Source organism: Drosophila suzukii, chromosome 3 (genome assembly GCF_043229965.1).
Source record: "Drosophila suzukii chromosome 3, CBGP_Dsuzu_IsoJpt1.0, whole genome shotgun sequence".
Lineage (NCBI taxonomy): Eukaryota > Metazoa > Arthropoda > Insecta > Diptera > Drosophilidae > Drosophila > Drosophila suzukii.
Window position 1 is genome coordinate 54,552,332 of NC_092082.1, and position 12,456 is coordinate 54,564,787.

The 12,456-nt window shown below is 43.5% G+C and overlaps 2 protein-coding genes across 2 annotated transcripts; one reads left to right on the forward strand and one right to left on the reverse strand.

Annotated features, from left to right (window-relative positions):
• The first annotated feature begins 1 nt into the window (after nucleotide 1).
• On the forward strand, nucleotides 2-2,064 carry LOC139352837 (uncharacterized). Its single transcript, XM_070995475.1, has 4 exons — nucleotides 2-538; nucleotides 631-1,312; nucleotides 1,518-1,871; nucleotides 1,931-2,064. The coding sequence occupies exons 1-4, from the start codon at nucleotides 2-4 to the stop codon at nucleotides 2,062-2,064; spliced, it is 1,707 nt and encodes a 568-aa protein (XP_070851576.1).
• Nucleotides 2,065-2,907: 843 nt separating this feature from the next.
• LOC139352838 (uncharacterized) lies at nucleotides 2,908-7,856 on the reverse strand. Its single transcript, XM_070995476.1, has 3 exons — nucleotides 7,377-7,856; nucleotides 6,991-7,288; nucleotides 2,908-6,722 (listed from the first exon to the last, which is right to left on the reverse strand). Exons 1-3 carry the CDS (start codon nucleotides 7,854-7,856, stop codon nucleotides 2,908-2,910), a joined length of 4,593 nt encoding a protein of 1,530 aa, XP_070851577.1.
• Nucleotides 7,857-12,456: the final 4,600 nt, after the last annotated feature.

Below are 12,456 nucleotides of genomic sequence, written 5' to 3' on the forward strand. Positions count from 1 at the left end.
GATGCGCGTCGTATACGACGCTTCGTGCAAAACGTCGAACGGGAGGTCTTTGAATGATATTTTATGCACGGGTCCCGCCCTACAAAACGATCTTGGAGGAGTTATACTCAACTGGCGTCTCCATCGGTATGTCTTCGTGGCCGATATAACGAAAATGTATCGCTGCATAGATATGCATGAAGAAGATGCCCAGTATCAGCGAATTTTCTGGCGCGATGAAAAGGGACTCATCAAGGAATATTTTTTGACTACAGTAACGTTTGGCACTGCCTCGGCACCCTTCACAGCGATTCGAGTCATACATCAGATTGCGTCCGACGAGCGCGAACGCTATCCTCTGGCCGAGCATGTCCTTAAAAAAGAAATCTATGTGGACGATGTTCAAACAGGACACGAGACCATCGACGGAGCTCTAAAAATTCGCAATGATGTCATCGCAGCTCTGCAATCAGCAGGCATGGAGCTCAAGAAGTGGGCATCCAACCATCCAGATCTCTTAGAAAGCATCCCAACTACATACAACTACTACTCTCTAACAGTAGCATTTTTGAGATAGACAATATGGACTCCATTAAAACTTTAGGGTTGTATTGGCATCCAAACAAAGATGGTTTTGGTTTTAATCTTAAGTTTTCTCTCAATCCTATATTCACCAAACGTTCTATACTATCCACAGTAGCACGCTTATTCGATCCGTTGGGATACCTGGCACCAGTGATCATCGCTGCGAAAATCCTGTTGAAGGAAGTTTGGAGTTTTCGTATCGAGCGCAAGGATGAGCCCCCCGCATCATTAGATTGGGACGACCCATTGCCAGATCAACTCACCGAGCGGTGGCGACAGCTCATTCAAGAGCTCCCCGACATTGAAGAGATACACATCCCTCGGTGGTTAGGCTTCGATTTAAGGCATGTCTCGACGTTGCAACTACACATGTTTTGTGATGGATCATCCATGGCGTATGCAGCATGCGCTTATCTTCGAGCTAGTTGTACGGATGGTTCCGTGCAGGTTAGCTTATTAGCCGCCCGCAGTCGAGTCACACCGGTTAAGCCGCTAACAATTCCGAGAGTTGAGTTATCCGGAGCCCTGCTGTGTACACAATTAGCCGATTGGATTGTCAATCAACTTCAAGCATCACATCACACCATATCCGTACACTACTGGTCGGATGCAATGATAGTGCTGTATTGGATCAGCGGTGACCCTAGGCGTTGGAAGACATTTGTGTCGAATAGAATTGAAGCAATCCTGGAGGCAAGATCGCCATCGCAGTGGAGACATGTTCTTACGCAAGAAAACCCAGCAGATTGTGCTACACGCGGACTCACCCCTTCCCAGCTGAAACACCACACGCTTTGGTGGAACGGACCACATTGGCTGCATCTTTCAGTCCCCAAAATCAGAACTTATTTCAGGAGAGCAATCCTTAAAGCACATCGGAGCCCACATTTGTATAGAAGTGCAACCATTTATCGAATCGTATTCCTCCTATAATAAACTCTTATTCGTTACAGCCTACGTCAAACGATTCATTTATAATACTCGTCACAAAAAGGCGGATAGACTCACCGGCCCTATTCAGGTATCTGAATTTCAACAGGCTTTGTTCGCACTGGTGCGGATGGTTCAACAAGAAGTCTATTCGGAAGAATTATCAAGACTACGATCCAACAAATTTCTATCCAAACACAACAAACTCAGCCAGCTATCACCGTTTCTCGACGATGAGGGGCTCATGAGAGTTAAAGGCAGACTTAAGAATGCTTTGCAGCTCTCCATGTCTCAACGCACACCAATAATCCTTCCAAAGGCCCACCACCTGACGATTTTGGTTATAAGGAACGCTCATCACAACACCTTACATGGCGGTGTGCAACTAACTTTATCTACAATTCATCAAGTTTTCTGGATCGTCAACGGTAAACAGGCAGTAAAAAGGATTCTGCGACAGTGCGTAACCTGTTTCAAACACCGGCCATCACCATCAAGCCAACTGATGGGAGATTTACCAGCGCACCGTGTCAATCCGCCCAAACGGGCGTTCGAAGCAACTGGAGTTGATTACACTGGTGCGATTGATATAAAGTCATCCAGATTCAGAGGTCACACTTGCTATAAAGCATACATTGCAGTTTTCATTTGCTTAGCGAGCAAAGCGATTCATTTGGAAGCAGTCACTGGAATGTCAGCACAGCATTTTCTGTGGGCGCTGCAGCGCTTTATCGGACGTAGGGGTTTTTGTCAACATCTATACAGCGACTGTGGAACCAACTATATCTCATCCGACAAGTCTCTAAAGCTGTGGACCAATGAATTCTATAAAGGAATTGAAGAGACAGTAGTTCCTGAACTTACTCGTCGAAACATTCAATGGCATTTCAATCCTCCACATAGTCCAAATTTTGGAGGACTCTGGGAATCTAACGTAAAGGCTTGGTGTAGAATAAAAACGTTTTATTTCCCAATTTGAGTGGACTGTATTTCAATGATTAAATTTTGTCACATTTTCTTGTGTGTCCGATGCGTACAGTTGTAGTCTTAACACTAAGTCCTAAAAAATCTCTAAAGTGTGACGCAGCACCAAAATACATAAAAAAGGCAAAAGTTAGTATTTCATATACCAAAGAGAATAAGATTCAAAATTAAATAACGGCTGCAATGCGTTCATCAACATCCCGGGCCGCCCTGAAACAATGTTTCAGAATTAGGCAGTACTGCTAACTTGGTGATGGGCCGGGTCATCTCTCCAGTAGACGTCTTAAGTTTTACAGCGCGTACAAGTCCATCTGGTCCAGGATGAGCTTCCACTACACGGGCTAGTATCCAAGCTGCTGGAGGGAGATTTGAGTCCTTGACGAGGACTACATTATCTACTGCGATGTTGCGTTCCTTGCTGCTCCACTTTTAGCGTTGCTGCAGGGATGTCAAATACTCTTGATGCCAGCGTTTCCAAAACCCTTGAAACATCGATTGCAAGTGCTGCCAATAGTCCAGACGATTGATCGGCAAATGAGTAAGATCTCCCTCTGGAACAGTTGTGAATGGGCATCCAATTAAAAAGTGGGCCGGAGACAAGTAGGTGAGGTCAGTGTCAGGTGTGTAGCATAGCGGTCGCGAGTTTACTACTGCACTGATCTGAGCAATCAGAGTTTGCATTTGTTCACAGGTTAGAACAGTTTTTCCTACAACTCGACGCAGATGTAGTTTGACGGAACGTACTGATGACTCCCACTTCCCTCCCCAATGTGGCGAATGGGGAGGTATAAAACTCCATTTGATTCCATCATTGGCCAGCGATTGTGTTAGATTGCGTTGATGCTCCTGCGAAGATAGAAGTTGCTGCATCTCATCTAATGCCCGTTTGGCACCAACAAAATTCGTCCCGTTGTCGCTGAAGATTTGTGAGCATTTTCCTCGAAGGGACATTAAACGCCTAAGACATGCCAGGAATGTGTCTGTGCTGAGATCGGTTGCCAGTTCCAAATGTATGGCGGATGTCACAAGGCAAACAAAGAGGCATATGTAGCCCTTAGTTTTTCGGGGATTGCGCCCTCTCCTTTCCTTAAGTATAAATGGTCCAGCGTAATCACAGCCTGAGTGCTGGAAGGGTAAAGCTTCTGTTATACGGATGCCTGGTAGATCGGCCATGAATTGGTGCTCCGTGAGTTTACGTTGGCGAAAGCATTTGATGCAGTTGTGAACCAGATTTCTTATCAGGTTGCGCGCACCAAAGATCCAGTACTTTTGACGAACAATTACAAAAAGTGCAGAAACTCCTGGATGAAGATTTGTCGTATGCTCGTGTTCCAAAATCATTCTTGTGATGCGGTTCAACTTGGGAAGCAGTATAGGGTGTTTTACATCAGCTGGTAATTGTGAGTTGTCCAGTCGTCCACCAACTCGAAGAAGGCTATCCTTGCAGATAATCGGCGAGAGCTTCACCAACTGGGAGCGGCTGTGAAGTGGCTTGTTTTCCGTCAGTAGTTTGCGGTCTTCCATGAAACATTTCTGAGCCTCTTGCAGGCAAAGAATGCGAGCAGCCTGAATCTCCTCAAAGGTGAGCATCTTTCCATTTGCCAGCGTTGCAGATTTAATGGCCTTGGTCTTTTGGATGAAGCGCAAGGCGTAAGCTACAACGCGTACCAGCTTTGTCCAGGACGAGACGCGTTGAGTCAAAGCTTCGATTGGTGACAATGAGCAGGTTTCCTGTGCGGTTAATGAGGTGGTCTTCACTTCCTCTTTTCCATGGTTTTCTAAAAGGGAAGAACAGAACTTTTTAAAGATCAACTTTACCGCAAGCATTTCTGGATCTTGCAGCCATGAAGGTCCCATCCACCATAGGTCGAAATGGATAAGGTCCGAAGCAAGCATTCCTCGTGTGGCGCAGTCCGCCGGATTCTCCTTTGTGTTTACATGATGCCATGCGTTGCGCGGTAAGGCTTCGAGAATTTCTGAGGTTCTGTTGGCTACAAATGTTTTAAGCTTAGATGGTGGATGTGAAAGCCAGGCCAAGACTATGGTTGAGTCGCACCATGCATGCACTTCAATGTCCTTGTGTTGTAGCGCAGCCTTGACTGATAAGAACAGTCGACTCAGTAGCAAAGCGCCACACAGCTCAAGACGCGGTAGAGACTGCTGCTTCAGCGGAGCAACTCTGGTTTTTCCTGCTATGAGTGAAACTGATACGGTGCCATCTGCTCGCACTACTCTGCTATAGATGACTGCAGAATATGCCTTGATGGATGCATCTGAAAATCCATGCAGTTCGATGTGATCTTCATTGTTTTGGACAAACCGTGGCAGGCGTAGGTCGCGAAGGATGTGTAGGTCGTTACGGCATTTATTCCACCAGTCCGCAGCTTTCGGAGGAAGCTCCGTGTCCCAGCCAAAATCGAGTAGCCACAATTCTTGGAACAGAATTTTGAACTGCACTACGACTGGCGACAGAATACCCAGCGGGTCAAAGATGCGTGCCACATCTGACAGCACTTGGCGTTTGGTGTTGTGCGGATTTGTTGTAAGGCAAACTTTGTAGAATAACATATCCTCTTCTGGATCCCAATGAATGCCAAGAACCTTTGCTGTAGAATTGGATCCTTTGCCTTGTACTTCGGTTGTAGCGAGAGATCTGTCAGCGACAAGTGATGAATTGGAAACCCATTTACCAAGTTCCATGCCTGCACATTTCATCAACTGGATCAACTCATTTTGATTGCGAATGAGCTCCTCCTCGGTATGTGCTCCGGTCAGTACGTCGTCCACATAAAACTGCTCCTTCAAGATCTTTGCAGCGGTAGGAAAGTCGTGTTGATGGTCGTGAGCTAACTGATCCAGGACCCTCACTGCCAAAAATGGTGCGCAGGATGTGCCGTATGTTACCGTGGACAGTTCATAGTGTTTAATAGGAGTCGTTTCATCTTCTCTCCAAACAATTCGCTGATAGCCACAATGGTTGGCAGCCACCCAGATTTGTCGATACATTTTGACAATATCTGCTGAGAAGACGAACTTGAACATTCTGAAACGCATGCAAATCGAGAAAAGGTTTCGTAGAATGCTGGGTCCAATGTGCAGAGCTTCGTTTAAGGACCGTCCATTCGTGTCCTTGAATGAGCCGTCAAATACGACGCGTAATTTTTGGGTAAATACAGGATGATGTGGCAAGTAAAAGCTCGGCTTTTTGTCAATGTCTTCTGGCGATAGTTCTCGCATGTGGCCCAACTGAAGATACTCACGCATAAATTGCACGTACTGTGAATGCAGATTGGGGTCTTTCTTTAGGCGGCGCTCTACACCCCTGAATCTTGTTAGCGCTCCCTGTAAAGTATCCGAAAACTGTTCCATGGAGGTTTTGAACGGAAGTTCGACGATGTAACGCCCCTTAGAGTCCCGAGTGTGCGTCTTCACAAAGTGCTGTTCAACTTCATCGTCCTCTGGTTTCCCATGGAATTCCTGGTTGACATCCTCCAGCTCCCAAAAGCGCCGTAGCGATTCGTCAATGTCAATAGCCGTGTGCATTGTTGTTGTAGATGAACATCCGGTAGGAACGATAGATGTTATGACCCATCCAAATATGGTCGAAATGGCGATGATGTTGCCCTGGTTGTCGAACATCTTTTGACCGGTGAACACGGTCCAAACGTAGTCGCTGCCCAGGAGTATATCAACTGGCGCCAACGATTGATAGTCAGAATCCGCAAGCTCAAAGCCAGCGAATGCCTTGAGTGCTGAGGCGGCGATATCATGTCTTGCCAACGTGGAGGTAATTTTGCTGAGTACGTGAGCACGTACCTTTATTGTGTGATCTGAGATCCTTGACTGCAAGTCCAGTGTGCTGCAGCCTCTAGTTGTCTCAGCCTTGATTGACGAAATACCGGTCACCAAGATTCGTGACGGTGAGCGTGCCAGTCCGAGTGCCTGTACGCACCGCTCCGAGATGTACGACAGTTCCGAACCACTGTCCAAAAGCACCCGGCAGGTAGTGTGCGATCCTGTTGCGTTTCTTACAAACACTAGAGCTGTTGGCAATGCACTTTTTCGTAGCCCTTGTGGCTGTGTTGCGGTTGTTGATCCGTTGCACAAGGATTCAGCTGTGGGAGCCACTTGTGCCCGTGCGATATGGCTGATGGTGACGGTAGCATCTTCGGGAGCGCTTGGGATGTGTCTTTCATCATCTCGTGAGTGTGTCGCAGCGACAGCGGCTTGCGAACCAAGAATATCTGCATGTAGCAGAGAGTGGTGACGATTGTGGCAAAACTTGCATGTGAATTTGGATTCACACTTTCGCGACACATGCCCAGGCTTAAGGCAGTTAAAACACAGTGATTTTGCCTTAACAAATGTGCGTCTCTGCTCGATTGACAATTCACCAAACTTTGAGCAGGCGTAGATCTTGTGCTCCTTCGAGTTACACTTCACACAAGTGTTTGCTTCCATCGATACTAAAGCGTGTGACGATCGCTTTGCCTTGACATGTTGTGGGCCAACCTTGGAGTCTATGGCTGAGCTCAAATTCCTCGCAACGTCGGTCTAAAAACTTGAGTAGATCATCCACAGACGGAGATTCCAGTTCTCGGCTTCCTTCGATCCATTTGCGACGGTGATTTGCTGTCAAATGCTGCTTGCTATGGATCGTACTCTCTAAGATGTTTTTAAAGGCTGGCCACTCCTTGTAGTCGCCAGTGAATAGCTTGATGTGGATTTTTGGCAGTTCATTGTGCATTACATTTGCTGCCGAGTTTGCCCTCAAAAGCGTTGCTTGTTGCTCAGCCAAACGCTCGTTGAGCTGTTGCGATGTTTTTAAAGGCTGGCCACTCCTTGTAGTCGCCAGTGAATAGTTTGATGTGGATTTTTGGCAGTTCATTGTGCATTACATTTGCTGCCGAGTTTGCCCTCAAAAGCGTTGCTTGTTGCTCAGCCAAACGCTCGTTGAGCTGTTGTTGTTGTTCCAGAAAACGAACTAGGTTTTCGTTTCCCACTCCTGATGCCATTGGTGCGGCCTCATCAGGGTTGCCAGAGTGTCTGAAGTTGTTGCCTTCTCTTTCATTCTCCGGACATTCTTCACAGGTGCGTATGAGGTTGCGAAATAATGTGCTTGCCTGTAAGTACTTGTCTTCGTACCTTTCGTTGTCGATGGCTGGATCGACGTACCCTTCCTCTTCGTCAAAAAGGACCATTTGGTCGCTGATGGACTCGAATTCTTTCCAGACGATGTTGAGTCTTTCCAATGAAACTTGTATTTCATCAAGCTCCCATTTTGATCCCGCACGTGGATCTTGAGACGCCGTTAGCAAACGCGTAATGCTTGCCTTCGCACGGCTTCTAGCTGCCTTCAAAAGTTTAAACTGATCCATGTTAATCAGTAACTAAATCTGGCTAGAAGGACCAAAGATATGGTGTAGAATAAAAACGTTTTATTTCCCAATTTGAGTGGACTGTATTTCAATGATTAAATTTTGTCACATTTTCTTGTGTGTCCGATGCGTACAGTTGTAGTCTTAACACTAAGTCCTAAAAAATCTCTAAAGTGTGACGCAGCACCAAAATACATAAAAAAGGCAAAAGTTAGTATTTCATATACCAAAGAGAATAAGATTCAAAATTAAATAACGGCTGCAATGCGTTCATCAACAAGGCTGTTAAAACCCATCTTTATCGATCGTTTAATGGGATTCGAATGACGTACGAGCAGCTTTCTACCATTCTTGTCCAGATAGAAGCGTGCTTGAACTCTTGGCCATTATGCCCCTTAACGTCTGACTTAGATGATTTGCAAGCTCTCAACCCTTTTTAATCGGGGATTCAATGATGTCACTCCCTGAGCCTAGTCTTAAGGATTCTTCATTAAACACAGAGTTCCTGAATGGTCAAAGGATGTTTCGCCTCTTTTGGAGAAAATGGAGTGCAGATTGGCTATCTCATCTGCAGGCGCGCCCCAAGTGGCGCCACGAAACTGACAATCTTCAGCGCAACGACATGATCATCATCAAGGAGGATCGAACTGGTCCTTCTGACTGGAAATTAGGGCGAATCATCGACTTACATCCTGGGGCCGATGGGCTCGTTCGAGTAGCTACAATTAAGACCTCAACGGGTATTTACAAGAGGTCTGTGTCAAAGATTTGTCGTTTGCCCTTGCCAAGATTTACTGAAGAGTCTAGCCCAAGTACACAACCCATGCACCTTTGAATATACCCGCATTCACTCCACACTTCAACCTTTTCAGAGTTAAGCATGGTTTAAGGCTTTGAATACTGGGTCCAGTATTGGGGGCGGCATGAACGGGTGTTTCTGTCGATTAGGAGAAGCTGGACAGCTGTTTTCTGGCGACTCTGAGATGCAGTGGACAACAGCAGTTTTAACAGCGAATGTTAGATTTCTGCTGCTAATGTTAGCAGCATTACACTACGAAGAAGACATAAGGAGAAGCTGGTCGCGTTTATAACCGAGCTTTATATTTCCTAATTTGTAAATCAAAAGATAGCAATTAAGTCAAAGATTGAAAGTATACAAAAGAATACAACTGGTGAAGTTCAACATATTTCCGAGTTTTTATTACAAAGTGTGTGAAAGACACCCAGAGTAGACTTCTGCTCAACTTTGACGATCGGGTGCGAATCGTCACAACAGCCCATTTCCTCGATATTAATGAGCTGACGACTCCCAAAAAACTTTTGTAGAAATCGTTTCTTTTCCACACCTTTAAAAATCATTTGTTTTCCGCTTGTAATTGTCCTTAGATTCTTTCGAGTTTGTGGAAAACTGTTCTCTCCATCGTTCCAAAAAATTTTGTGATGTGTATTGGTTAACCAAATTGCAGTCTTTCGAGATTTTGTATTTAGCAAAGTAAAATCATATGGTGGTTCTATTAAAATACTATTTTTCAAGTTTGGATCTTTTTCGAATACAATTCCAATTTCCTTTAGAATAAAATTATTATTATTATCAAAGAAACCTTGAACATCAATCGAAACAGTATCTTTCAACATTTTTCTAATGCTAAACGACTCGTTGTACTAGTCCGTTTAATGGGTTATATTCAACTAAACGGTCATGTATGAGGAGACAGTAAGCTTGGGTATTTTCATGACTTGGTGTCTTCAGTTCTATTGAAATTCTCACATCAATAGGACCAGTTTTCACTGATTCGTTTTGATATGAAAGATCAACCACAATAATAGGGCCCTTCAATTTAAATTCATTTGGGGTCAAAAATGGTTGTGATTCACGATTATAGTAACTAGATTGAAATCTTGTATACATTTCATATAGGTGAGCATACTGATTCTTACTAAAATCTAAACCATAGTTATAAGAATAATGCATTTTGTAAAATCAGTTTAAGATTGGGGATCTAACTTGAAAGAACTTTACCAATAAAAACTCCGCTGTATATTAAAATAAAAATCGCTTTTTTTTAATATATCCCGAAGCAAAAAACATAATTGGCGCAGTCGGTAGGATACAAGTAATATCCTCGCGAGTGACTACCTAAAAGGGACTTAAAAAAATCACTTCGCGAAAATTAAAACATTATTTGTATCCGCAAAACGAACTTACCAACATTAGTTAAATCACGAATAAGGATTTCTAGTGTCTAACCCAGCGATAATAAATCTAATTAATTTCGCCTAAAAAAAATAAAACCATTAAAAAATGGAATTGCCATCAACATCCGCAGCAGCAGCAACCGTGGCCGCAGCAGCAAAAGCATCACAAGCCCTCTCAGATGTATCCATGAATCATTTCCTTCTGCAACTAAAACAGTTAAATAAATTCAACGGAGACCCACTCTATTTGGCTCTAGTAGGTAGTTAATACGGGAGCTGGCTCACTAGGTAATAAATCATGTCAAAAAAGGAGGTGGGGGTGACCCTAATTAGTCACGCATGGTTGCACACTGACCCTAATTAGTCACGCATGGTTGCACACAGGTGTTCTAATGACCTACTTAGCATAATTAATTCAAAAAGGGGGGTGTTGCTGACCCTAGTTAGATGAGCATGGTTGCACACAGGTCACTTAATGAGGTTAGAAAGTGGTGTGTAGGAGTGTGAGAGAGTGGTGTTTTGATATGTCTTGTTTTGTCTTGTCTTTTTCTCAAGCTAAAGGTGCGTGTGTGATAGGGGTGTTTTGTCATGCGTGGGATTTTGTGGAGTGCAATGGTTGCACACAGGTCACTATGTTGCTTCTAACTTGTGTTAGAACGCGTTATGCGTGGGCGTTTTGTTGAGTCAATTAGGGTTGTAGGTGACACCTGGCTTGCGTGTGTGATAGGGGTGTTTTGTCATGCGTGGGATTTTGTGGAGTGCAATGGTTGCACACAGATCACTATGTTGCTTCTAACTTGGGTTAGAAGGCGTTATGCGTGGGCGTTTTGTTGAGTCAATTAGGGTTGTAGGTGACACCTGGCTACGGTCTTGTGGTCAAAAGGTGTTGGCTTGAGGGATATTAGACCGCATACTTTTGTGGTGTGAAACAAGCGTGAGTTCGGTAACCTCCCCCTCTTTAGCGAGCATTAGATGGGAAAGTGAGCGTGGGAGTGTAACAAAAACGTTGTTTTGTTATGCGTGGGCGTTTTGTTGATTCAATTAGGGTTGTAGGTGACACCTGTTAGTGTAACCTGCCTACGGTCTTGTGGTCAAAATGGTGACTGTGGTGGTGGTGGTTCCTAACAGAACAAAACCAAATGAGATCGTTTGTTTAGTCAAATACGTTTTTCTTTAATCATATTTGAAAATTTTTTCTCATGCGCTTACATGAGAGAGAAAACGGTTACCTTCTAAGTTTTCAAAAAATGTATGTGTTAAGGAGAAATGTGGAAAGTAGTTCAGTTTTAGAAAACTATTCGTTTTACAAGGGGTGTTTTGTCATGCGTATGAATTTGTAAAACTATATTTAGGCGGAGGAGGAGGAGGAACGGAAGTTGTTTTTCTATGCGTGGGCGTTTTGTTGATTCAATTAGGGTTGTAGGTGACACCTGTTAGTGTAACCTGGCTACGGTCTTGTGGTCAAAAGGTGTTGGTTTGAGGGATATTAGACCGCATACTTTTGTGGTGTGAAACAAGCGTGAGTTCGGTAACCTCTCCCCTCTTTAGCGAGCATTAGATGGGAAAGTGAGCGTAGGAGTGTAAGAGGGATGGTGGTGGTGGCGGTGCTTGTGGTGGTGGTTCCTAACAGAATATACACATTTATACACAAAAACAAATGAGATCGTTTGTTTAGTCAAATACGTTTTTATTTCTATATATTCGTCTTAAATTAGTTTACATTGAGTCTTTTTAATAAATGAATGTATCTTTCCATCAATTTTAAGGCGTCTTCTTCTCTCTTTTCAACATGCATACACCTGCAAGTGTCAGGTCCAACTTTACAATCATCATATGCCCATGCACAGGATGATAGGTGTTCTCCATACTTTGAATGAATTAGTGGGGTGGCTTCTACATCTTTAAAAAATGTATGAAATGATTTCAATTTCGTAGCATGTTCCTTGAAGATCTCACTTCCATGCTCCCTTAAGAACTCTTCAATTTTTGAGGAAATCATTTTTTCTTTCAACGTAATAGTCTGAATGTTTATCTTAAACTAAAGTTTGGTAGAGACAACTCGTTGTATTATACTTAGAAAACAGATGTTAAAAAATGCAACAGCTGATGATAGACCCACCCTCGAAAACAAATTCAAAACAATAGAAAATTTTTTTTTTTTGGTTTTCTCTTTATTTAAAAATTTCAATATATGATGAAATTAATTTTCTAACTCTATATTGTTGAATTACAAAATGAAAACAAGCACAAGTTTCTATATTATCATTAGAAAATGTACATAAATTTAAATGTTCTCCAAATGTTGTTTTTATAAACTCCTTTACGTCAGTACCCATGAACATGTTCCTTGTCTCCAGTAGTAATTTCAAGTCCTCTTTTGAAATCATATTTCCAAATGTATTAA

Excerpts from the sequence above, each read along its gene's own strand:
- LOC139352838 (XM_070995476.1), bottom strand. The coding sequence starts at position 7,856 with ATGGATCAGTTTAAACTTTTGAAGGCAGCTAGAAGCCGTGCGAAGGCA. Across the intron at positions 7,289-7,376 it reads GGGCAAACTCGGCAGCAAAT|CTCAACGAGCGTTTGGCTGA; the intron begins GTAATGCACAAT and ends ACATCGCAACAG. Across the intron at positions 6,723-6,990 it reads GCTCAGCCATAGACTCCAAG|ATATTCTTGGTTCGCAAGCC; the intron begins GTTGGCCCACAA and ends TGCTACATGCAG.
- LOC139352837 (XM_070995475.1), top strand. The coding sequence starts at position 2 with ATGCGCGTCGTATACGACGCTTCGTGCAAAACGTCGAACGGGAGGTCT. Across the intron at positions 539-630 it reads ACAACTACTACTCTCTAACA|TTTTCTCTCAATCCTATATT; the intron begins GTAGCATTTTTG and ends TTTAATCTTAAG. Across the intron at positions 1,872-1,930 it reads TCACAACACCTTACATGGCG|GCAGTAAAAAGGATTCTGCG; the intron begins GTGTGCAACTAA and ends AACGGTAAACAG.